Here is a 26,074-nt window from a genome sequence, read left to right on the forward strand (position 1 = left end):
GTCATTGAACCAAATTGTAAACCCTAAATGTAATGGAAACCCCTTCAAGCCAGGGGGTGCGGCTATCCTACCCCTCAGCCTCCCTGCAGATGAGTCTCTCAGGCCACATATGGTAAATAATGGAGAATCGGTGGGCATGGCTGAAACTCAGGTCATCCTTTTGGGAAATAGCCTAGAATATGATTAACTGCTCCTTAAATTAAAATTAATTTGCTATTGATCAGTAAAAATAAATCACTGGACTCCTCCCTTCCCCCGGACTATTTCCCCCCCCTTCTGAGGTAGCTGTCTATTGGTGGGGGATGGAACCAGAAAAGAGTCTTCCAAGCAGGTCTGCCCCCGGAGGCCTGCTCAGGTCAATTAGTGCACATTCACTTTTAAACCTACATCCCTGCTTGACTTGCCAAGTCAGGTCTGGTCTGGTTAGTAGTTGGCTACATTATGTGTTTCCGATGCACTAGGCCTGCCTTGGCTCAGCATTCTTGCAGCACACAGGTGGTGGTCGCTGCAAGGGGCAGGGGCAAGCTGCATTTCTCAGGGGCTATGATCTTTCCTGCGTAGTCAATGCAGGCGGTGCTCCGCGTCCGCACTCCCTCGCCGCAAGTTCGGGAGCACGGCGACCAGGGGCCAAGACGCCAAATGGGGCATGGGAGGTCGCTGCAAGGCTTGATGTCCTCAGGCTTCAGAGCCTTGTCGCAGGTGGTGGAGGCCTGGTCCTCCACATCCCGGCATTCCACCGTTCGCCTCTGCCAGCCAGAGCCGCAGGTTTTGGAGCACTCGGACCAGTCTCCCATAACCCACTGCGAGGTCAGCATGGGCTGGATGATGTTGGCTGATTTCTTTTCCTTGACCTTCTGCTTGCTAAAAGGGATGTCCTTGGGGAGGAAGAAAGTGTACTTCACCTTGGGCGGGAAGACCTCACTGGAGACGGTCAGCAGTTGGACAGTGAGAGATTCCGGAAGCTGCTGGAAGCTCTGGAGCCGCTCCAGGGTTGTCAGAGAGCCACTGTACTTCAGGATTGTCCCCTTCACCAGGAGGTCTTGTTCCATGGCTGAAATGGCAAAATCTCCATTCAGGAGGTACTTGCCATCCAGGGTTCTCAAAGCCAGGTAGTTTCCATCGTGCCGGACCCCTCGGTGGCTGCGTTGTTTGATGTCAATGTTGGTAGCTCCAGCAGGGATCGTGACAATGTCATTATATCCATACCTGTGTGGATCAAGAGGAGATGGTTGTCATCCTGAACTTACAAAACAAATTAGTACAGGAACGGGATAGCATATTGCCTGTGACAAGCTTGATCTAATCAGCACTCCAGTGCCATGGATGGGGAAAATTCTGCAACAGCCTCCGATAAATGTTAAACGGGAGGGTTTTTCTGAACAGAATGTGAAAATGAGCAGTGCAATCAGTTATTTATTTTGATATGAAATTCCCTTTATTTTACACTGCCCCTACATTTTTACATTGCAGTGAGCCTGCAGAGTTTTGTACTGGAAGCTCAGATCTGCATTGGGACCTCGTCATGGACACAGAGGAGAGTTTTGACAGCTGGGTACGAGGCAGCTGGGGCTTTTGGTACCTAGGGAGAGATCAATGACAGTTTGGAACTTTAAGATAAGAACAATGGCTGGATGTTTCTGCTAAAACAATCAGCAGTTAAGCAGTTACTGATATTGATGTTTATATTGTCGTCTTTAGGTTTCAGAGTTAACATCTCTTGTGAGATGAGTGGGGCATTTCACACCTCTTTAAGCTATTTTTTCCAGGCCATCTGCAGATTCAAGCAGAGATCTCCACATTGGTTGCACTTGGTTTACATTTCAAAGGTTTTCTTTGCAACCATCAGAGATAGCACCTGAGTTTTAAAAAAATGAAATCAGATTCTGGAGCGCAGTTTTGCCGCTGGGCTGGATTCCATGGCAAATTGTGTCGCTGTAGAATCCTGGAGTATACAGGGGCCTAGAGACTGCAGTGTGAGCACTGAGTCGTGGCTATGGACTAAAAGGCCTTTAAGTCAGGGACTGTCTGTCTTTGTGCCTTTTACATTATCTGTGCTGAGCAAACAATAATGAGAATTTGTGACAGGTATGAGGCAACTCACTAGAATCCAGCACCTGTAACCGACAAGACTATTTACACACAGCATTTCAAGGGCTTGTGTTGCGGCTCGCAGTTACGTGTAGAGTATTTTGGAACAAAGCCTTAAGGTCGAATTTTGCTCTCAACTGTGCTGGCATCCTTAACCCTGACCTTAATAGGTTCTCCTGTAGATTAAATCCTTTTGGCTGTCATTACCATGTTAATCACTTTTCAGTCAACCACAAGCAGTTCATTGGCAAATGGAACTTCCATTCATTGTGTTCCCTGGAAGGAAACCGTTTAGAAAATCTAATTTGACCCCAGGAGTAATCTCGTCACATGGAATTTGATATCTTAGCCCTTTGTTACTCTCTTTCCAAGAAGTCTTTTCTATTGGACTCTGATGGCTAGCGTTTTTCTGCTTGAAGTTTAACCCATAAACACAAAGGGCCAGCTCTTCAGCTGCTGTCAATTGCCACAGTTCTATTGATGCTAGCGGCGCTACACTGATTTATACCATCTTTAGGCTCTGGCCCAGACAACAAAACTCGCCCATATGTCAGGCCAGCACAAGATCACTGAGCCATTTAAGCATTGCATAGGTCTTATGCTGGCCCACTGCACACGGATGAAATTCAGCCTCTGAGCTTAGACTGTAAACACCTCAGGGCAGGGACTGATTTTTTTATTTGTGCCTGGTACAGCACCAAGCACACGGTAGTGGCACCAGATAACCTTTGAAGCAACAGGCACTGCTTGGGTTACATAAGGAATAAACTTTGCAGGAGTTTCATGGAGTTTGGGGCAGAGATAACAAACATTACAGGGTCACTTGGCTGGATTCTGAGCTCATTTACCCTAGTGCAAATCCAGGTTAACATTATGGAAACCGATAGAGTTACGCCTGATTTATATTAGTGCAAATTAGATCAGAATCTGCCTGACTGACAGGTACTTTAGGTTCTAAATGTGTGTGTGAATTGTTTTTGCAAATCTTAATAATTTCATGATAAATTTAAAAGTTTTTTTAAAAAATATATATATTTAAAGTTTTTCCTGCAGTTTTGGCATCCACAGCATTGCAGCACTTAGATAGCGCATGAGAATCAGAAAGTGTAACAGACAAGAGACAAAATGTGAGACTGGCCGGGTCTGGTTTCACCATCCAAGCTGATTCAAGAGTAAAAGTTAAAACAAACAGGGAAGAGTAACCTAGATTATTAAATCTGAAATAATTGTAAACATCTGACATGCCGCTGGTCGTCTGTGTAAGGAATGTGTGGGTGTATTCTTCTCTCTGCTACACCCTGTTTGAATGCATTAAAGTCAATGAGATTGCAGAGGTGTAGCTAGAGAGAAGAATCAGATCCTGAGCTACTGTAGGTCAGTGGAACTCCACTGAAGTCCAGTATTTGGCGCCCTCGGAAAAAGCCTTGGAAACAGTGACTATGTTTGATGATTAAACCCCTTTTCTCTGTGGGCTTGATCCTGCAAAGCTCCAATTAGCTGAAATGATGCAGAATCAGGCCCTCTAAGAGCATCCGTGCAGAGTTTGCAGGTTGTTTGGGGTCTGATCCTGCAAGGGGCAGGACCATTATGGGATGAAAGCTGCTGCTCCAGAAACATCCCCAGGAGAGACAAACCTCTCTCACTTGGTGCCACCTTTATCCTACGATCATCTCCTTCCATCACCCCCCGGAATACCAGGCTTCAACTTCCCCAGGACTTACTTGGATCTGTTGAGTGAGCCAGATATTTTCCTGCATGTCGACCCATTGCCACCGCACACCCCACACTTGTCCAGCTTCTTGGAGGAGCCAACCACGTGGTCACAGCCAGCCTTGATGCACTGCCCATGGACGCAGATGGAGAGGGTCTCTGGCCCACATAACGTCCCATCGATCACCTGGGCCAGAAGAAGCAGACAATAATGAGACAGTTCCGTGACCCCAGTTATATTCCAGGCAAGGACAATAATAATTAAAGGCAAGTGTCTTACTTTGGCCTCAAATACTTTGAATTCACTCCTCCCTCTGGCTCGGCAAAAGAGCTTGCAACGGTCCCGGGGGGACACCCCGGAATACTTGGGGAGCCACTCTAGCAGATTCCCATCCAGATCTGTGAAGTTGTAGCTGTTGTACTTTGCGCACTGCTGCTCTCTAAAGCTCTTCCCTGAAAGGAAGGGGAAATGTGACCCGACAGCAACCCAAAGGCAATCAATCACTTGCCTGAAATCTTACAAACGGCATCCACTCGTGAGCTAGGCTTGCTGCTCAGCCGTGCATGCACACTGCAAGTCTCACCACTAGACCCTCAGGGAGCTGGGTGGCTACCCCCACCAGAAGACTCTGGTCAATTAACCTGCCAATGGCTCTTGGGGAAACAGTGACTGAAAGGGGTGGTTTTGGTGAATAAGCGTGCTGGTAGGTTTGGGAAGGGAGGCCGTGTGCTGCCTCCAGAAGCTGGGTGAGGGATACTCGGATTGTCTCAGTGGCAGACAGAGCCTCCCCTGTCTCCCTAACATTAGGCCATGCAGTGCCTGGCAGTCAGATCTCAGCAGACAGACTGCTGCCATAAATAATGCCTTGTAAATTATATCGATAGCTGTACAATGGCTCCTTTCACGTCCGCCTAAGCTCCCTCGCTGGGAAACCCGGCCGTTCTCTCTGGAGCATCTGTAGACAGAGACAGGGATATTGTGTGGAGGGTAGTGTGACTTGCAAACAGCGGATTACCATCTGGCGGGCATTCCTCTGTGCAGCATGACTGATATTTGGCTCTCTGACCCTCGCAGTATTTTCCACCATTTTGAGGTGCGGGGTCATTGCAGTCCCGGTACGAGAAGTGCACTCCTCCTCCGCATGTCCTGGAACAGGCTCCCCATGGACTCCAGGGGCCCCAGTTCCCATCCACCACAGGCTGCAAGACATTGCAAAGGATCCCGTTACGGAAGGCCCTCGTTATGGCAATGAAATAAATCAGTAATTACCCTTAGCTCTTATCTAGTGCTTTTCAGCAATAGATATCAAAGTGCTTTACAAAGCAGATCAGTATCATCTCCATTATACACATGGGGAAACCGAGGCACAGGGAGGAAAGTGACTTGCCCAAGCATTAGGCCAGCGTCCAAGCCAGGAACAGAAACCAGCTCTCCTGAGTGCCAGTCCAATGCACTACCCACTAGAGAGGCCATTTGTGGGATGTTCAAAAGGGTTCTGGGTGCCAAAGACAGGCTTGTCCATTTAGGTTGAGATTTTCCAAACTGCCTAAAGGAAATTTATTCAAGGCACAAATGGCAAGTAGGTGCCGAGCCCTCAATAGGAGTTAGGCCCCTAACTGCCATTTGTGCCCCATTTTCCCCACTGAAGTGACTGGGAGCTGGGCACGCAAATCCCCAGGTTGACTTTGCAAAACTCAACTGTAAGCCTGAGACCCAGGCCACCTCCCTCACCACACCGCTAGCAGAGTCCAACCGGGCGGGGTCACTCGTGACGTTGGCTCCAGGGTTTAAACTTTGCACAGCCGGTGACAGGCCCGATGCAGGGGAAGGCCCTTGCCTCCAGAGCCCCTGCTTTCTGGCAGCTCACCAGAGCCCGGAGCTTCTGAGCCATCACCTTCCACACCAGAAGAGAAGATAGTGATGGGCTGTAACAACAGCCCCTGGCTGAATATGGAGCAGGACTGGGGCCGGGGGCCTGGACCACCCCAAGAGTAGGACAAGCTCCCGTCCTTCGGGCAGCTATCATTGTACCTTTCAACTTTGTACAGGGCTTAGGGCTTGACTGTCAGAGGGAATGAGTATGTATTGAAGTCCATGGGTGAAATTCTGGCCCCACTGGTATCAGTGGGAGTTCTGCCATTAAAGTCAATAAGGGCAGGTGTCACACAATGGGAATTGACAGAGAGAAAGTCGTGGCTGGGCTTTGGGTTCATCTTGTGATAGAGACTGGGCTGCTGCTGAGCCTAGAGGTGGTGTTTGTCAGTCAGTGTGTTGCTGCAGAGCGCACGGGGTAGATGGTAGTGTTAATTTCTAACTAGATAAATATGACAAAAAACCTCACAAAACCCAATGGAGGTAGAAATATTTTTTTTTTAAATGCAGCCAAGCCACATGCTCTGGTTGAGGTTTAAACATCCCCTGTGGTGTTTGCAACCCAAACCTTGCAGCATCACCGGAGAACCAGCCAGGAAACAAACCTGTGGTGCCCAAGTGAAAATGAGCAGTCCACGTCCCTCGTGCCAGCTGAGTGAAGTGCAGAAAGCAAACAGCAAGCAGCGGGGGAGTGGAGGGGGGAAAACACAAATATGATTGTTTGCACATTAAAAGATTGCTAGGATTGCAGCAGGAGCCATCAAAAGGACAGGAAATTTACAGTTAAAGGAGTAAAGCTGCGATGCTTTGGCACAGCAGGAGAGGTGTTCTCTCCTCAGTTCTTAGCCCCTGTGCTCAGTAGCAAGGTCACGAAGGCCAGAGGAACCACACCAGAGGAAAACTGTTGTGAATTATGACTCAGCCTTGTGACTTTTATCCTGACGTTGATCCTGTCATGTAAATATGGAGGGCAAATAAAGGACTAAAGCACCAGGAAAATGACCCCATACGTTGCTTCCAAGCAGTGTTGACTGGGGGCCCTGATCTATCAAAGCACTTATGCACCTGTTTATCTTTAAGCACGATCAACTTTAATGAACCTATTCACGTGCTTACAGTTAAGCTCGTGTTTAAATACTTTGCTGCACTGGGCCCTGATTCAGAAGTAGTTGATCTCCATGTACATTGAGAAAATGACTCAAAGGCACAAAGGACAATTTGCTCAGTCTAGTTCAGACCAGCACAAACCATAATGAAATTCACTGCAGAGTTAATCTATGAGCTGGCCTTGTCCAGCACAGGTTGAAATAAAATAAAATAAAAAAAACTCTCAATGTAACATGCTATCAAAAGGAGATATTCACAACCCCCCTCCCCAGGCAAATCAAAAGATATGGGCCCTTCCTGGATACAGGTTAGGATGGACGAGGATAAGGGAACTGCCCCCGAGGTGCTTCATTTATAAATTGCCAGCCGTCTAGGAGCCCAATTCTAATTGGCATAAACCTGATCCACAGGCAGGGCCAGCTTCAGGCACCAGCTAAAGAAGCAGGTGCTTGGGGCGGCCAATACCAAGGGGTGGCCTTCTGGCCGCTATAGGGTGGTACGTCCGGGTCTTGGGCAGCAGTTTGGCAGCGGATCCCACAGTTCCTCTGGGAGCGAAGGACCTGCTGCCGAATTGCCACCAAAGAGTGGAGCGGTGCGATTGCACTGCTGCAGCTTTTTTTTTCTTTTGGCTGCTTGGGGCAGCCGAAAACCTGGAGCCGGCCTTGTCCACAGGGATCTACATTAGCAGACTTGATTGCAGGATCGGGGCCATTGACACTATCAGCAGTCAACACTCACGCCCAGAGTATTTGCTCATCTTGTCTCTTCCTTGAGAGCCAGGCAGAAATTGCTTGGTGTTTCAATTCACCCTCCTTGGATGTAGGCAATGAGGAAATAGGGTCTAGCAGTCTGAGCACAAGGCTGAGAGTCAGGACTTCAAGGTTCTAATCCTATCTCTGCTAGTGAATTGCCATGTGGCCTTGGGCATGTCATGTCAGCTCTCTGCCTCAGTTTCCACATCTGGGGTTAACGAGACTTCCCTGGCTCTTAGGAGGAATCATGTATGCAAGTGCTAAGTATTAACTCTACTTAGATGGCAAACTGTTTGCGGCAGATGCTGTCTTTTTGTTCGGTGTTTGTACAGCACCTAGCGCAGTGGGGTTGTGGGCCATGACTTGGGATCCTAGTGCTACCACAATACACATAATAATGATAATATGGCCTTCAAGGCTGGGCAGTGCCTAAAGCTCAATTGCTTTTAAAGATGATGGTGGAGAGGAAGATCATGGGCAGATGCCAGAGGGCCCGGCTCTTCAGCAGCATTCTGGGTGAATAGTTCTTTCACCCGGGTAGAGACAGATCATCTCTTTCCCATCAGCCATTCGGTTACCTGGGGCTTCCTCGCATCTTGTGCCACGCAGCTGCTATCCCAGCACAGCCTGCCCACTCCACAGGGCGTACCGTCTGCCCACGGCAAGCTGCCATTTTTGGTGTGACACAGGGGCTCCCTAGTGTCTATTCTGCACCACAGCTGCGCACAGATGTCCTCGTCCGTAGTGTTTGGGCAGTGCCGGAACTCCTTGCCGAAGATCTGCTGGCACTGGCGGTCCAGGTTGTACATGGCGAGTTGGCCTGGAAGGTCTGTGGGGAGGACGATGGGTTCAGCTGGAGCGTCAAGCAGACAGTCACCTGGTCAGTGAACAAGGCAAAGCAGAGTGAAATAAAGTCGTTTACCATTCACCTAAGGCATAGCCCTGGGCTCCTAGTGCCAGCTCCATTATCTCGTTCTGACCAGCAGAGTTGACTTTATTACCCCTAGGCTGTCCCTGATCAGTGGGCGTCATGTCTAAGCTGTCAGGATCCCCCAGTGAAGCAATTCCTCAGCTGCTATTGGCTGCATGAAGCTATCATAACCCCTATCATAAACCCTGTGGTGCGGGTTGTTAAAGAGAGACGAGCAGCGAGGAAAGTGCCCCGGGGATGCTCCAGTGCACGATGTCTGTGACGGAGAGTTTATAGGCCAAGCAGGTGGGTAAAAGACTGATATGGCACTTGGAGGCCTCTGACCTATTCAGGCTTTGCCTGGCTGAGACATCTGCCAGGGCCCACTACCTCCCTTTCACAGCTTGTATGTTCCAACTTGTCAAGGTGTTTGGGCTGGCCTAAGAGCCATTAGAGATGAAGTCTGTGCACCCAGCTGAACAGGAGATAGAGATATCAATAGGGCCATATTGTCAATGGCATATAGGCACCTAAGGATGCAAGTGGGGTTGAATGGGATTTTCCAAAGTGCCACAGCAGGTTAGGTGCCTAAATACATTTGAAAATCTGGCCCTGGAGGACCTGTGCTGGTCTGCGTCCCCCTGGTTTGGAACAACCCCAGCCATCCAATGGGTACTGAATTGATTCCTACCATGTCCCCCGTCCAGAAACTCTGTGAGGTACATGGCACTGCAGGGGGACCAGGGCAGGGTCTTGTTCAAGTGGACAAAGAAAGGAGCCATCATGTGGTGTTTTCCCAGGGGCCCAAAGAGCCTCTCACAGGTCTTGGAGTCATCATGGGGCATGCTGAGCACGTGTCCTGGAAGAGGAGAGATCCTGAATGTTAGCAAGCCGTCTTCCTTCCCTCCTCCCACCTTCACCAGCCTACATCCTCTCTGAGTACACCTCGCCCGGCCTCTGACACTTCCCGCCCTTCTCAGGTTGACAGCCTTGTCACAGGTTTGAACGGTAAACCCCTATCGTTTTCCAGGAGAGTCCCAAACGGAGCACCTCACCTAGGACAAGCGTAAGCCAGGTGCAGGCAAAAGCAGGTGCTGCCACCAAGAAACGGATGTTCAATAAGATGCTTGCTTGCGAGGTGGAGATTCCAGTGTCCGCAACTCCATCCATTAACTTAGAGGTGACACCTGTATTTTTTGTGCCTGCTGCCCCAGGAGCGATCGAGCCAATCATCATATCTCAAGTGGCAAAATGCAACCAACCAGACTCAGTAACAAAGCTCAACAATATCTTTTCCCTCCACTGTATCTGAATTACACAGTGGGAGGTGATCTCACGTGTTGGACACAGACCAGTCTGAGTAGGAGCAAAGGACTACAGTGAATAAAAAGAAAAGGGTTTGGAGTGCTTGGGCCAGATCCTCCGCTAGTGTCAGCTGGCATAGCTTGACTGCAGGGAAGGGTAAAAAAAGACATTTGGTGCTATCATCTTGTTCACTCTGTTTGGGTGTATTACCTCTGCCTCCACCCTGGGTCTGCCTGGTCTATTGAGCTGATAAACTCTTTGGGACAGGGACTGTCTACACTCTGAGCAGTACCTGTCACAGTTGGGCCCTGATCTTGATTGGCCCTTAGACACTAATATAATAAACATCATTTATAATAATAATTGAAGTCAATGGAGCTACGTCAGTTTACAATGGTGCTGTGCAAGTTTACACCAGTTGAGGATCTGACCCTCCAGTTTAAACTGCCCCCTGCCAGAGCCCCTGACTTGAGAGAGATTTCAGAGCCGAGATGTTGGAGCTAATAAAGACCCTGCCATGGATTCTGCGGCAGTGGTCCGGCAGTGGTCCGGCTGGCTATTCCTCCAGTACGTGCCGTGCAAAAGGAGTTACCTAGTTCATGAGCCAGGGTGTAGGCAGCCTGGAGACCCTCATCTTCAATCACAGAGCAGCTTTTGTTGGGGTCGCACATGGTGCCGATGTCAGCCACTCCCAGGGTGTCACAGCTCTGGTGCCCACAGAAGTCCTGTATTTGAAAATGGAGCCAGAGGAAATATAGTTAGAGAAAGCATGGGTCCCCATGTGATTCCACGGACGCATGACCTATATGGATTTGTAGGTATATGGCTAACCAGGGATATATCGATTGTTCCGTTAGCATGCCACTCCCTGGGACTGCAGGAGCCCTGGGGTCTACTCCCACGTCTAACTTTTCCTTGTATGTTAACCTACATCTTGCTACATAGATTGCTGAAAGAACTGTCTACGTCTGTATGTTTGTGCCAGGAGATGGTACTGCACGTTAGACTCAAAATCTACCAAGTTCTCTCATGCTTGAGGCACAGACAAAATGAACTCCTAGATCATTGCTATCTATAAATCTCATGGTTCTGTGATATGAAAATAAGTAAGACAAGATGTGGCCTACTAACTGACTACTAAGTGAGATTCCTCAAGCAGCTGGTTTTCTGAAATTCACGGTTATGGGATCCGTAGGTCAGTGGGTTTCCAAGCAGTTTGCATCTCTTCCTTTTCTCTAAAGTTCCCATGCCATTGCAGGGCACCTGACGATGGACCAGAATGAAAATATTTCATGGAGAGGAAGGACGGATGTATGGGTAAGCACTAGAGTGGGAATCAGGAGATCCAGCTTAAATCAGGAGATCCCAGCTCCGCCTCAGTGCCCCAGGGTTACCTCGGGCAAAGTCATGTTACCTCTCTGGGTCTCAGTTCCCCATCACTGATATGGGAATAAGAGTCTACATTCTATTTAGACTGTAAGAGCTTTGGAGAAGGGACCCTCTTTTAATAGGTATGTACAGCACCTACCACTGTTAGAATATTGCACTGGAGGGGTATAATTCTGCCCCCTCCTTATCTCCCTCTATGCTCCAGGCCATGCCCAAGGTAAATCCCATATGGAATCTGGTCTCTCAGCGATTTAGACTACAGACCTGTCTAGTAAGCAGGACAGCAGTGTCGTAGTGCTCTGGGTGACGGTCACTAGCGGGGTTGAAGCTCTGTTGCCAGTTGCAAAAGTTGCGCAGTGTGAGCCCTCCGTTGTCGGACACTTCTGGCCCGGCCCTCTCATCCTCCACAACCAGCACCTTCACCACCACCAAGCTGACGGAATTCTTTAGGCTAGGGTGCTGGTAGATCCGAGCAGCCACTGACATCAAGGTCAGAATGTGGTTCTGAAACAAGAAAGGCAGACGGACAACCAGGGTTAAACCTTGTGGAGGGGAAACTTCTGGGTCCAAAGTATGCAGTGTGAAGTCTGCCACTTTCTGTTCTCTCGCAAGGGCCACTCCTTAGGGTTTTATTAAGTCCTGGGCACTAGGGACGAAGCAATACAACCTTTGTGATCAGTCCTACAGCATCTAAAATGGACACCTAGCAGACAGCATCCGCCTTTTCCGCTGCCCTGCGCCTTGGGCAGTCGTTTACGCCAGCCCAGAGTGGGCGTAAAATTCTTACACCTGCTCTGTACTGGTTTAAATTACAACCCAAGGTGTAAGGCAGGGGAAAATCAGTTCCCCTAGATCGAGGTGTGTATCTCAGTCTATGTCTGCATTGCCTTTTGTTATAGCTTGGAGCACTGCTGATCCTCTGTATTGCAAATAACGCACTGCCGTCTGCAGCTGCTCAGGAGAAGGATGTCAATGATCTGAGTGATGTGTTTGTGCATCCTCAGTTGTAGCATGAACCATGCCCTCATTTTCCAACCCCAGTCCTCTAAAGTCAGGAACCAATCAGAATGTAACCACTTTAACTTACATTTTCCATCTCAGTGCTGTGTATGTAACACCCACATATCTATGTGGTCAGTAGGGTTTGATCGGAGGGCCTTCAGCTCCAAACTACAGGCCTCTGCTAGTTGAGGTATAGCAAGAACTCTCTTAGCTAGCAGCAGTGGCAGGTTGTTAACCTATATGTGGAACAGCTACTAGAGGGGCTTGACACATACTTTACAAACATTTTAAAGATACAAAATCTACATTATTGGATATATGATTGCAGTACGAACATGGGCCGGGGGGGAGGGGGAGAAGCAGAGGTAAAAATCAATGTAATTCTGTCGACTTTAATAGAACAACACAAATTTTCACTAGCTGAGGATCTGGCCCCAAGTCTTCACTCTACTGTATGGTGGAGTATTTGCTGGTCTTTACACTCAGCTTCAAATATGTGCTCTTTAAACACATTCTCCACTCCTGAAGGGTGGTCAGCACTCCTGGCTCAGAGATTCCTAGGAGGTACGAGCACAGCAGGAAATAGCCGAGTTTTTCCAGCAAGCCCCAAGTGCTGCGGTACTTTAGTCTAAACCGTGTGTGGGCGTTATACTCTGGTGTTATTATTTGTGAATGGGATTTGTTCCTATAGCACTTATGCAAGCTGCCAAGCATTCACTCAGGAGTTCCTTCTGCTTGGGCGAACAGGCGAACCAGAGGTTACTGAATACGTCAAATGCTCCAGCAATATTTAGGTTGATGTAAACATCTTATCGGCGCATTGAAATTCCTCCTCTGTTTGGCACCGTCTCACGGAATGATATTCATGAGAAAAAAATGCAATCATTACACAACAGCATGAGTACTGTGAAAGAGAACGCGGCTTCTCTCATCCCAGGCAAATTACACTTTGCGGTCCCACCTCAGTGACTTTAGCATAATTATTTAATTAGATTAGATTCAGACATAAGGACTAAATTTTGCCCTTTCTTACACCTGTGCCAATCCAGAGCAGCTCTGATGTCAGCAGAGCTGCTACAGATTTACACCAGCAGCTGAGACCAAAATTTGGCCCTGTGAGTTTAACAATCTCAGCTCTAGTTAGAGTGAACAGTATCCTGTAGTACGGAATTCACCAAGTTCTTTGCCTCAGTGGGGAATAAACAGCTCGCAACGCTCACAGCCTTTCGGGGCCAGTGATTTGCATGGGAGGAGCAGAAGCGCCATTTGCTTAGAAAATTAATAAGACTCACCAATGCAAACATGTAAATCAGTGGCTATGATGGGTGTCTCGCTTGCATTCCAACATTCAGTGGATCGGAGGTCTTGTCACAACACGGAGCCTCTGATGCACTTTGCGACATTCATATATTAATTATGTACAAAATGACTTTCATCCCACAAGGATCCCCACACTGTGCGTGGAGATCAGTCATTGCTGATAATGCAGCCACCTCTGGGGTGGAATGAGAGAGCTGTTTAACAGCAACATTGCACAATACCGAAGGGTGTGAAGTGAAGAATACCACAGTCAACTGCAACTGCAGGGAGCAGCAAGATTCAGGAGGTGGAACACAATTAACTAAACAGAAATGTGGCTGACACACTGCAGTCAGCATATGCCTATTCTTATGAAAAGTGCCACTCCTAATTAGCAAAATGCGGTCAGGAGCTTGGATTTATGCCTCTTCTGAAAGACTAATTGGTCCACTGGGGGCATCTTGAACCAATGCCATATAAGCAGGACATTCCTAGTTATCTTAAATCATTCTGCAACATATTATCCTATCACAGACTAGACACACGAACAGCTGTCTAATTTTAGCAATATGCACATTAGTCAGATTCAGTCCATTACATTATAGCAGGCACCAGAACGAGTGAGGGGTGCCCTCACTAGACCTGTTTATTCAGACTGGCCAGAATTCCATAATGCGACATACAGTTGCAAAGCATAGAGCAGGTGTAGCAAAGAATTCACTATTGGGGCAAGAAGCATACACAAGGCTGTGCAACTCGCTAAGTCCTACTGTTACTGTACCAGGGGAAACGTGAGAATTCTTTATCTCTGCCTCAAGGTAAAGTCAAAATGGGCACCCTAATAAAAAGGTCACAGAGCTGTGTAATAATGCGTCTGAAGAGGACTCCATATTTCACAAGACTGGAGTTGAAGTTGGCATAATGACCTCCAATTTAAAGCAGAAGGCTCCCTGAAGCACTTGAATGCATATGCAAACCATCCAGGGATTCACATCACCCACCACTGAAATGCAGCTGTCTCTGGGGTGGAATATGGTAGCTGCTTAGTAGAATATAGCCATGGTTCGGTGGGAGGGGGATGAAGTAACAAAAGAGACTGGAACCAGAACAAGAATTTTGAAGGGTCTGAAAATAATTATCTATATTGAAATGGCCCAGACACCTGGGTTTACATTTCAGTTCTTGCAAAGAAAGTTATGACATCTTTTCTGAGCCCAAAGATGCAGGATACTGGAGCATGCTCTGGTGGGGTAGGCTGGTTTGGCAGACCTCACAGTGGGGCTAGGGTTAAAATCTTATTTCCTGCCTGTATCTGCAAACATAGAAAAGAACTGGAAGGCAAAGATGGAAAGTGAACCGAACAAACAGCTATTTAGTGAAGATTAAAAGGTCAAATTCACTTGTTCCACCATCTGGTGTCTATTTATACCAGCGCTTTGCCTGTGCAGTGCATTCTGTTTCAGTATGCGAGCAAGGGCTTCCGCTGGCCTGTGATAGGAACCTGGCTGCTCTTGGGCGAGAAGCAAGACACCTGCAGAAAGTCCATTTGACCGGCAGAGCCAGTTCAGAAACATGTTGTAATCTGAGGGCTTCTTCAGAGGCCAGTCACTGTGTTTTCACAGCCGAAGACAACATTTCAAGTTGTTTGATCCTGTTTGTCCACCTTCCTTTCTGTCACCCCAATCCTACCGGCCTCTCTATTAATGAAGAACGTCCAGAGTGAGATTTAGCGTCTCTGTCATTGGATCTCCATGAATTCCCCTTTGTGGTGTCCCTGCTGCCGAAGAAGCAGGGTTAGATTTAGGAAAAGGGTGGAATCAAGGATGAGGGGATCAGATCTGATGAGGTTAAAAATCTTGTGAGAAGATTTTTGCCACCTTGAATGGCATTGTGGGATCAGGAGTGTTCTTGTGAGATTTCTGCCATCTTGTCAAAAGAAACTGCTCTCAAGAGTTCACTCACATCTTTAACTAAAGCAATACAATTGGTCCTTTTCCAGTCTTGGATCTGATCTAGAATTAAAACTGGAGGGCCAGGCTCCAATCTGGGGAGATGAATCTGGATCACAATCAAATTCAGAGGAAAGAGAGAGGAATCTTTCCTTTTCACCCAGTGCATTGGTACAGCTGCCTGGGCAGATGCAAGAGGATTTGGCCCACACTGGAATAAAGCGGTACATTTCCACTGTTTAATGAAGCTCATGGTAATTTTCCATCTACCCTGTAGTGGTTGTGGAGTTGTGATTCTCTGCTGATTGCTATTGCGAGAAAACCAAATTCCATCCAATTCCCCCCAAAGGAAAAACAGACTGGAGAACACATCAGAAAATGCCACTCGGTAGCAGACACATCAGATTTAGGAAGTTAAGTGGTGACTCAGTTTCCCTCTGGAAATGATGTTTCTTAATATCCCTAATGAGGCGTTTGAAGATCTATGGCTGATGTACTGTGGAAGCCTAGATATTAATTATTATTAGGTATTATGATGCTCCGGTAGTATTAACAGCTCCTGCTCAGCTGAATTACAAAGCAAATGAGTTGCCTTTCCAGCAAGGAACTCACGTGCCCCATCCGTCAGGCCAGCAGCTCTGCAGCTGACTGAGGGGAAAAGCACAAACCATTACAGATCATGAGACTGCTGCTAGCGTACAGCACAACACAGGGGGAAGGAGATAAGATGAGAGATAAGAACGTAAGTGGTTAGGTTTAATTTGATCACATCTAAGGATTTCATGTGACTGCAAAGAGTCTTGCGAAACGCCTGTCTGCACACTTATTTATCTGAAGCTGCACAGTCCGCCGACTATTGTCAGGGGGAAGGGTAAAAAACTGAATGAAGCTGTACACCTCCCCCCCACCCCCGTTGCTGTAGGGTTGTTTCAGAAGGATACGAACCCACTCAACCTGTTTTTTTTTATGGTTGGGTTATTTCTGTAGGACACCTCCCAGTTTGATGTGTTATTGTAGGACCCACATTCTGATTTGCTATTGGAGGGTCGCTTTTTAAGCCAAACATCCTAACTGGCTGTGATTTTTCTCCTTAGAAGACAGCATTTATTGGAGGGGAAATAAGTCCAGGGCATTCTGTATGCAAACAGACCACGGGAAGAAGACAGGTGGCCGGTTTTTAGTACTGGTGGGCTCTGAAAAGGACCTTTAAAAGCCCCCCCAGCAGCAAGCACTGATTTGATACTATGCAGCCAGATTTTGTGTGGAACTTGTTCCTCGAGCGTTTGTCCCTACGGCTGCAAAGCAAAACTCGCTCGCTGCTGGTTGTCAGGGCAGTAATCGGTTGGTGCGTACAGCATGGAGCCATGGGACTGCAGTGGAGCTCCTGTTCCCTAATGATACCGGCTAGAGGGAACCAGAAGGATGTTCCAGCCCCAGCTGGAATCCCTGGAGGGTGGGAAGTGGGGCAGCCTCCTCAATGTTTACCAAAGTATCTGGGAGCTCTTGGGGTTTCTGCCAGGGCCTTGGCTCTTGCCTCTCACGCAACGCCTCCTTCCGCAGTTAGATGGCCGAGCCAGGAATTTCCTATCACAAAGCCAGGCTGCAGCCAAAGTAAGTTGTCTGCAACACGGGGCCAGGAGGCAAAATGAACCCTGGCCAGTCCTCCTGTTTGCTGCCCTGCTCATAGTCCTCACGGTCCTCTTTCTTCTCCAGCTCCTCTTCTCCCTCTTTTCTTTGTTCCTTCACATGCTTTCCCCTTCCCCATCTCTTCCTTTCCTTCATTTCTTTCTAGTCCTTTCTTCCCCCCTGCTCCTCAGCTCTGTCTCTCCTCTCTCCTTTCCTACTCACTCTCTCTTCCTCCCACTCTCCTTTCCTTCCCTCCATGCTTAAGGAGCTGGGGATGCTCCAGTGTTCTTATCCTCTGCTCAGAGTGTGCTCTTTATACACCCCCCGCCCCATAACCTGACCAAGAGGACTAGGGGAGGTGGCTCAGGGTCAGTACAGCTGGGCCTGGAATCCAACCTGCTTTCCTTCTCCTTTGAGATGACAGCCTTTCTGTCACCACAGCCCTTTCCTGATCAGCTGACCTATCGCCCATTACTGCCAGGTCAGCAAATATCATTATCCACATTTTACAGGTGGGCAAACTGAGGCACAGAAGGGTTAAAGTGACTTGGCCAAGGTGACGCAGCTTGATAGCGACAGAGCTAGGAATAGAACCCAGGTGCGCTGACTCCAAAGTTCCTTGCTTTTACTACAAGAACACACTCCATCCCAGAAGTAGAACCCAGGAATCTTGACCCCTCATCCCATCTTCTAACCTGCTAGACACACCAGATCGGAGAGATGAAGCAATGTCTGTTTTCTGAAGGAGCTTTGGATAGAGCACAGTCACGTTTGTTTAGTCTTTTGCCACCACTGTAATTATTCCAGGCTAGGTTGTTTTCTCAGCATGTGCAAGTTGTGCACAGACCCTTAGGCATGAGAGGCAGAGTAATCACAATCATCTCTTACACTGTGCCTTTCATACCAAAGTGCTTTATAATCAACAGTCACTTTGCCAGCAGCCACCTCTGGGGTCAGCTGTGGCAGCTGTTTAACATTATGCTGCAGTTCAGGAAAGGAAGCGGAGAAGATTCCCACATCCAGTGGGCAGAAATTGAGGGGGAGGGGAAGATTATATTGGCCCCCTCTGGATTATGCCTCTTAAGATCCTTGCTCAACCTCATCCTGGACTTCTTGAGCCCAGAGTTCAGCCTGCCAAAGTTATCTCACTTCCATGTGCAAGATAAACTCCAACCAAAAGCCCCGGAGTGGAGAGGTCAACGCATGGATGTACTCAGCCACCCACTTCTCTTGCTCTTCCTTTTCCTCCAGGGCTGCAGTGAAAAGCAGTTGGAAACAGCCCACGTTAATTGAACCTTCAGAGATGGCCCCCACACATTGTGGAATGCCCCCTTTATCCAGCAATCAGATAAGGAGGGCTGGCTCCTTTTGTCAAGGGATTAATTGAACTGTATTGTGCAAACTGTGAAAAATCCTGGCATAAGCCTGGAAGAGAGAGCCGGCACAAGGCAATCTTAGCTCCATCTCAATCACATCTGGAACCATCTGCTGTCACTGTCAGAGAGCATAGTGGCCAGAGAGCACAGAGTGGCAGAAAGACAGCAAAGCAAATATTCGTTTCCTCCTTGGAGAGCTACAACTGTGGACCTGCACTAGATGGAAGCCCAGGGTGACATTTTCAAAGCCACCTAGGGGTTCAGACATCTAGTTCCCATTGGAATCAGCAGGAACTGTGCATCTCATTCCTCTAGAAGACTTTGGAAATTTCACCCTGAAACTTGATGGGACACAGAAAATTCATCTGAGCTGGAATAGCCACTTGGTAGGTGGGAACTGCTAGAAGCAATTCTACCAGCAAGATCTGGTTGGGTTTATCTCACCTGCAAGGTCACTTTGAGGATCAGTTGGCCTATGTAGAGGCTGTGCCCTGCTTGTCTGCAATAGATGGGAATTTGACTGTAACCCGATGCAATACAGCCTTGCTCCACAAACTGGGTCCAGCGATTTAGCTACTGGCTGTTCTCAAAGGAACCAGATTGTACCAGGCCCAATGGAGCTCTAGTGCAGACCCCAACTGTATGGAGGAAACGCTACAGTCAAGGGTAGATCTTATGACTTACTCAGAACTGCATATTTTATCAAGAGTCTTGTGATAATTGATGCTTTTTCTTCAAGACCCAGCTGCTGGAGTCAGGGGATACCAAGAGAGTCCCAGTTTTCTTTGACAAGAACAAAGGAAGTCTTCAAGCTTTTCTCTGTAACATGACCCCAGTGCACCCTGAAGGCTCAGAGACCAATGGCAAAGAAAAAGGACCTAACATTTATTATTGTTTGAAATCTCATGATTTTTAAGACCAAACTCTTGGGGTTGGCAACACTGTGCCCACAGCCAAAGCCCTTACTCCTACCAGGCCGCCTGAGGTCACTCTCAAGTGAACTGGGCACGCTAGCCAGGAGACTTGCATCTGAGCCCCAGCTCTGGCACTGATTGGCTGTGCTGCCTTAAGCAAGTCAAAGACCATCATTTTCAAACACACCCATTGCTTCGGGTGCCTAACTCCACTCCCCTTGGGCCTGATTTTCAGAGGCCCCATCGAAGTCAGTGGCAATTGTGGGTGCTCAGTGTTTTTGAAATAATTAGGCCCTAGTCCTTTCCATGCCTCACTTTCCTCAAGTGTTAAAAAAAAGCCCTATTGTGCCAATGGTGTTCGTCCACCTTTGCAAAGTGCTGTGGGGTCTCTGGAGGAGCAGTGCCAAGCATTGTGTGCCTGGTGCGGGTATTTGCATTTATCACTGTAGAATCTAGGCACTGTTCATCACTGCCTGCACCATCTTGTGAAGGTCTGAGCGCCTCCCAAAAGTCGCTGAGCGCTCCCAAGGCATGTTGAGCGGAAAGCGCTCAGCACTGCTCAGGAGGTGCTCAGCACCTCTCAGGAACAAGCCCATAGGTGCAACAACAAATGCCCACTGGAATAATCTGATTCAGAGAAGTGATGAGAAGTAGAGACCCTTAGGGCCCGGTTCTGCTGTCACCTCCCACACTGATGTCAGGACAGTTATTCCTGGTTTACACCAGTGTAAAGAGGGAGCAGGATTAGACCCTTGCTGTCTGAGCTAGGCTAACAGCTGAGCTATTTGAGGAAGGATGGAGCAAATGGAATGGAATGAATAAAACTTTGATAGAACTTCCTTAATAGCAGCATAAAATTGATTATAACTTACACTGCTCTGACTCTCCTGTTTCCTCTTATGTATATCCAATGCCTGATCTGTTACAGCTTATGTAAGAAAATAGCTTCTTACTATAAACAATGCTTTTGACCTTTAATAAATATTTGGTAATTAAAGTGTTGTTATGGGAAGAAAAATAACTATGTAAATATGGTCCCTTCTGTCTCAACATTTTTGCTCCCTGTGCATCTTCCACTCAGATGGGCTGCTCTCACCTACGCAAACAAGTTTGCATTCCCACTAGCTCAGCAAAGCCAGTTCAGCTATGGGAGCGTGAGCTGGATTCTGAGCCTCCTCCTGGCTTGTCAGTGGAGTTTCAGCTGCAGAACTCTTGTTACAGATCACACAAGAAGCCGAAATAGAGCCGGTGAGTGGGACCATTTGGAATAACCGTCCTGGCGCATGTAAACTCAGCACTAGAACGGAGTGGGATTTCCCCCCACCCCCATGTTGATTTTTTTTGACCATTTTCTTTCTGCCAGAAAAAAGAAAGACGTCTCTTCATCCTGCACCACAAAATAAGCATCTTGAAAATGATATTTCCCTCCCCTCCCCCTTTTGGGATTAAGCAGAGAAATCAGTAGGGTGGTGCAGGATGGGGAACCGAATGAGGATTACTAGGGTATGCTTTGCCCTAGATTCTCCTCTGAGTTACATCTCTAAATCCTGAGGAACTCTCCTGACATAAGTTCAAACTTGCCTATGTGAAAGATGATGAGCCAGAATCCAACCTCAGTTGCAGAAAATGGAGTTACGCCATATTCCCCCTGAAAAGCCCTAATGTTTATGCTCCCTTCCCACTACACAGCTTGGTAACTTCCAATAGTGGATCTGGAGAGGGCCCCCTTCCACCCTTTTACCCACTGTCCTGGGATTTCTTGGCTGATAAGCAGCCTGTTTACATGGCCCTCTGGTGGCATCACTTTCCTTTAAACCACGGTAACTAGCTTCTGGATTTGTCCCATAGCTACATCCTTGGCATGTCAGCATCCCATTGGTTCTAAGGGCAGCTCAGTGGCCGTGGTGCCATTGCAAGCTGCCTAGTTAGAGCTCGATCACAGAAACCCAGCAAGATCAGTTATTTGGTCAGAGATCTGTTGATTTCACCAGGGTGTCTGTAGACAGCTAGGACCAGCTTCAGTAACTAGCTGGGGACAAATCCTGGAAACCCTACCACTGTTTTCAAACCACTTATTGCCCATTTGAAAGCAAAAATAGGACATGGAAGATGCAAAACCTCATTACTACTGCTATGGTCTGCACTGATGGCCCCTCTCAGGGCTGGGATGGGAAATGCAATGGTGGGGTGACATTCTTATGCAAGGTCAAGTTTTTTTGCCATGGGCTCAAAACCTTAGGTTCTTGCTTTCCGAATGCTCACTGACTTTGTCTGATGAAGAACTGAGCAAACCAGTTAGGACCTTACCATTTGGGTCACAATGTTGCATCTAACAGGACTTGATCTACTGCTATTTTGGGTGTAATCTATTTGGGGCAGGGACTTTGTCTATCTACACAGCACTGCGCACCCTACTGGTATTATATAAACAGCAACAAACAAGGGCCAAAACCAGAGTCTTGCTGAGCACCCTCAAGTCCCACTGAAGTCAGTGGGAATTGGAATGCTCAGCACTTCTCAGGATCAGGCCCATGCATGCTGGGACAATTAGTACAGTGGGGATGCTGGGAGCCATTGAACCAAACCGTAAACCCTGGATATGATGGAAACCACTTCCAGCCAGGGTGTGCCGCCTTCCCACCCCAGCACCTGTGATCAGGTCTCAAGTGAAGAGAGCAGGAATGAGAATGTGCCCCACTGGGGACAACATGAAGGGAAGCCTTTGGGAAGGGGGTCAGACTCCACCTTAATCCTGCTGGCTGCTTGCTTATTTCAGTCAAAATGCAGCACATGAGTTTCATCCGGCTACAATTTACCCACGTGTGTATCCCACTGCTTCAATCTGAGCTCAGTATCTAGAACTACTTGTCTTGTCTCTTGCACATCCTCCCCAGCATGTGTGCGTATACACCCCACCCCCACACCCAAGCTGGTTATGGACCATTCGCCATTTAGTATCAACTGCTGCTATTCTACAGACTTTACTGTTTAACACACTGGTGTCAGTCTCTTGCACCATCTCTCACTTCAGTACCTAAAACCATGAGTGGGTCACTCAAGCAACGCGACGACAAACCTAGAATCAGTCCGGCCTTCAGTGCCAGATCCACCCTCTGTTGCAGAATACCCGCCACCAAAACGATGGCAAATACCTGCACAAGCAGGTGGCAGGGTAATATACTGAGTGGTGTGGATTCCATTCGGTGCCAGTGATGGCTGGGGTATACATGCCTCTTGAGGCATGGTCTCCTTTCCCTCGACAGTTGGACAAGTCATGTCCCTCTGTGTGCCTCAGTTTCCCCATCTCTAAAGAAGAGGAGAGTGATATTGATCTCCCTTGCAAAAAAACTATGAGATCTGCAGATAAAAAGCACTGTAAGACCTAGGGATTGCTGTTATCGTTACACTAATGGAAGTTATACAGGGATTTCCGGGGGTAGATTGTGTTCTGCTGTCTAAATGTGCCATATGCTCCCAGACAAGAGCAGGTGGATTTCGTGCTTACACTTGTACAATTGCTCATGGTGCAGCTGATGGCCGGGAAGGTGGGCAGAAGTTGGGTTTGGGCAGAGACTATAGGCCAAGGGTTTGAAAAGTGACATTGCTGGTGACGGGGGCCCTGGCTGAGAGCCCTGGAGACAGACACTCTCTGTCCATAGAGCAGGCTTGGCAGGGCATGAACCTTGCCAGAGAGCACTAGTCCCCATCTGGAGGGTGAGAGGAGAGATCAGCCTCCACAGCTGAGTCAGTCCTTTGCCTCTCTATTCAGACTGAACACGTGGCCAATCAGTGCCATTGGTATGATGCTACGGACACATGAGACCTCGACTTGTAGCAGACCAAGGACACCTCTTCTCCCATAGAAGAGGGAACGTTTCCCAGGGCAGGAGCACGGGGAAGAGTCTGTTTGCTTCGTGGCATGAGTGTGTTCGCATGCAGGAAGGGTCTACGCTAACTGATAGCAGGTGGCGAACCCCAAGCAGGCTGGGGCATTGTTCTGCTGAGGCTTGCATTACTCACCGTGCTAAAGCTTCAAGAAGGAATTCAGTTAATCCCTTTGCTTTGCGGCAGAGCAGTTTCCCTATATATCCAAGAGACAGAGATATTACCTCCTTCTTCCCTCTAAACTCTGTCCTCGGAACCAGGTGAAAAAGTAGCACTTTCTCCTTGGTGAGATGTAGGCCTACACATGAATCACTCCACTGGACAGAGACACTTCCTTCACCTCCTGCTACAACAGCGTTTCCTACTTCCCCGGCTAGCTCTGTCGTGACATGAAAGGTACTAGCCCATAGCTAGTGACAATGCTGTTACAGTTAAGGGTGAGGGCAAATCCATTGCTAGCTGATCAACCCAGCTGCTCAGAACAGTCTCCACAGTTTTCCTTTCAGGCTGAAACTGCACCCTTTGTCAGCTCAATAGCTGCACGGGTTTTGATGAAGCTTTGTTGCACTATCTTTGAATGACTTAGATAAGGAAAATACTATTAGTCTGGTTAAAACACCCCAAATCGCTGCACGGCCGTGTGTGTGGGAATGCACAAACATCGCTTAACAATAGCTGAGTTTTAAAATGCGTTACACATGGGATGTAGCTGGACCTCAGTGAGGGATATGCAAGTGATCATGCTCATTACAGGTTTGAAAGCCCACCTTACAGATGCTGTAGATTAACTGGGCATAACCAAGGTTGGAAATGGGTGACGGGATGGATCACTTGATGATTCCCTGGTCTGCTCATTCCTGCTGGGGCACTTGGCACAAGCCACTGTCAGAAGACAGGATACTGGGCTAGATGGACCATTGGTCTGACCCAGTCTGGCCGTTCTTACGTTCATCTTCAAGGATCATCTCTTTCATTTGATATCTATGTCACAAACTCACACTTCAGTGACACTTAGGATCTGAAACCACTTTAGGAACATTAGTTAACCAGCCTTATGCCAAAAATACAGAGAATGTAACTGAAGACAATTCACTTGTTTGGAGTGGGGTGGGGGACCATGCTATAGTCTCTCATAGAAATATATCCTTGTTACAAAATTCAGCCAGGTGGGGCCAAGACCCTATAGAAAGGGGCTCAGGTTTTTAGACCAATTTCTATAGCAGCCCATTACTTGTCTGATCATAGGATGTTTCCATACAGGTAAGCATCACAACCCGCCCTGGGAGCTGGGGCACTGGCCATGTTTAGAAATGCCCCTGGTCACCAGAAGGTGAATTCAGGTCTCTCCCTCCCCACCTGCCACCCAGTCAGGGTACCCGGAGAGGGACGAGCAGCAGAGCCTTTGCAAAGCAAGCTCCCAAACCGGAACCCCTCAGGATCACCCCTGAGCTCCAGGTATTTCTGCTCCGTGGAGACAGGACCGAGAAGCCTCTAGCCCTCGTGGGGAGCAGCCGGAGCGCAGCGCTAACACCAGGGCTTGGTTTCTGAGCTGAGACAGCAGGTCTCCTCGAAGCTCGAGGCAACAGGCCGGGTTCCTGGGGAGGCATCTCCTCGCCCTCAAGTCAGCGCGACCCTTGAGCGTGGCTGCTCCCCCAATGGGGCTCACGCCCGGATCTCGGATTGGGAGGGTCCCCCAGGAACCAGAGATAGGCTGGCTCCTGCCCCCTCTCATTCCCACGGATGTCAGATCCCACTCGCGCCCGGGCTGACTCAGTGGGTGTCCCACTTGCGCGGACACGCGCGGAGGGTGGAGATGGACCTGCCAGGGGCTGGGGGAGAAGCATCTTCTTACCTTCAGCTCTTCTCCGTAGAACTGGACCATGGACGCGTCTGCCACCAGCAGCGTCTCCACGAAGCGGGCCTCGGACACGAAGCGCCTGGCTCGGCGGCTTGTCCCCACGGGCAGATCGCTCCCGGGCTCGGGCGCCCGCCGCCTCTGGAGTCGGTGCGGCTGCAGCAGGGGATCGCCGCCCCCGAGGGCTGCGGGCTGGAGCAGGTACTCGTCCCCGTCCACCAGGAAGGAGCCGCGGATGCCCCGGCACAGGCTGACGGCCGCCAGCGAGCCGGGCTGCGAGTTGACGGTCCCGGAGTAGAAGCATTTCCTCAGCTCCGCATCGTCTTCCTCTGCCCGCTGGCCCGGCCGGCCCAGGCGCTGGATCTTCAGCCGGGGGGCGAGGAAGCTGGCATCGGGCGCCAGCTGCAGCACGAAGTCCCGGCTGAAGGCGGAGAGGCAGAAGGAGACCTGCTCTCCGCCCCGCGGGTCTGGGATCCTCACCGGCACCACCTCCTGGAAGTCCCCGGGCTGGCGGGGCAGCGCCCGGGCAGTGCCCAGCAGCAGCAGCAGCAGGAGGGTGGGGAAGGCAGGTGCCAGCCTGCCAGGCAGGGGCGGCTCCCGACGGGAAAGGGGCATGGATGCCACGGGCTTGGAACCGGCCAAGTGCGACGGGAGACCCAAGTGCCACTCCCCGGGCGTGGGACCGGCGCTGGGGAGTGAAGCCAGATGCAGTAGGAGAGGGAGAGATTAACGTCGGCTGGTTTAATTACCAGCCCCAGCTCCCTGCACCTTTGCAAGCCAAACACCCAACAGCTGCAAGTCAGCCGGCTGCTTGGGCAAGGTGCTGAGCCTGAGGGGCCTGGGGAGGGGGCTTCGCACTCTCGCTAAGAGTTTGCTTCTCGCCTGTCTTCCCCAGGCGCTTCTGCCCAAGCTCGCCTGGAGCAGCCCCTCCAAAGCCTTTGCAGCCCCAAAGCAGGCTGCCGACTTCTCAGTATTTATACTTTCTTCCCCCTCGTTTGACATAAGAGGTTTATTTTTGATCTCGTACTATTCCA

The 26,074-nt window shown here is 49.0% G+C and overlaps 1 protein-coding gene across 1 annotated transcript; it reads right to left on the reverse strand.

Moving 5' to 3' along the window:
- ADAMTS8 (ADAM metallopeptidase with thrombospondin type 1 motif 8) lies at positions 1–26,017 on the reverse strand. Its single transcript, XM_030538577.1, has 9 exons — positions 25,038–26,017; positions 11,399–11,638; positions 10,338–10,470; positions 9,132–9,299; positions 8,109–8,407; positions 4,815–4,998; positions 4,079–4,251; positions 3,810–3,985; positions 1–1,206 (listed from the first exon to the last, which is right to left on the reverse strand). The coding sequence occupies exons 1-9, from the start codon at positions 25,653–25,655 to the stop codon at positions 474–476; spliced, it is 2,724 nt and encodes a 907-aa protein (XP_030394437.1). The 5' UTR covers positions 25,656–26,017; the 3' UTR covers positions 1–473.
- Between the last annotated feature and the right edge of the window lie 57 nt (positions 26,018–26,074).

The sequence above is a fragment of the Gopherus evgoodei genome, chromosome 19 (assembly GCF_007399415.2).
Source record: "Gopherus evgoodei ecotype Sinaloan lineage chromosome 19, rGopEvg1_v1.p, whole genome shotgun sequence".
Classification (NCBI taxonomy): Eukaryota; Metazoa; Chordata; order Testudines; family Testudinidae; genus Gopherus; species Gopherus evgoodei.

Bases quoted from the DNA above. Each gene is read 5' to 3' on its own strand.
- ADAMTS8 (XM_030538577.1), bottom strand. From the start codon at position 25,655: ATGCCCCTTTCCCGTCGGGAGCCGCCCCTGCCTGGCAGGCTGGCACCT. The intron at 8,408-9,131 runs GTAGGAATCAAT...TTCACTGACCAG, and splicing joins GTTTCTGGACGGGGGACATG to GTGACTGTCTGCTTGACGCT. The intron at 4,252-4,814 runs GTAATCCGCTGT...CCTTCCTTTCAG, and splicing joins AGAGGAATGCCCGCCAGATG to GGAAGAGCTTTAGAGAGCAG.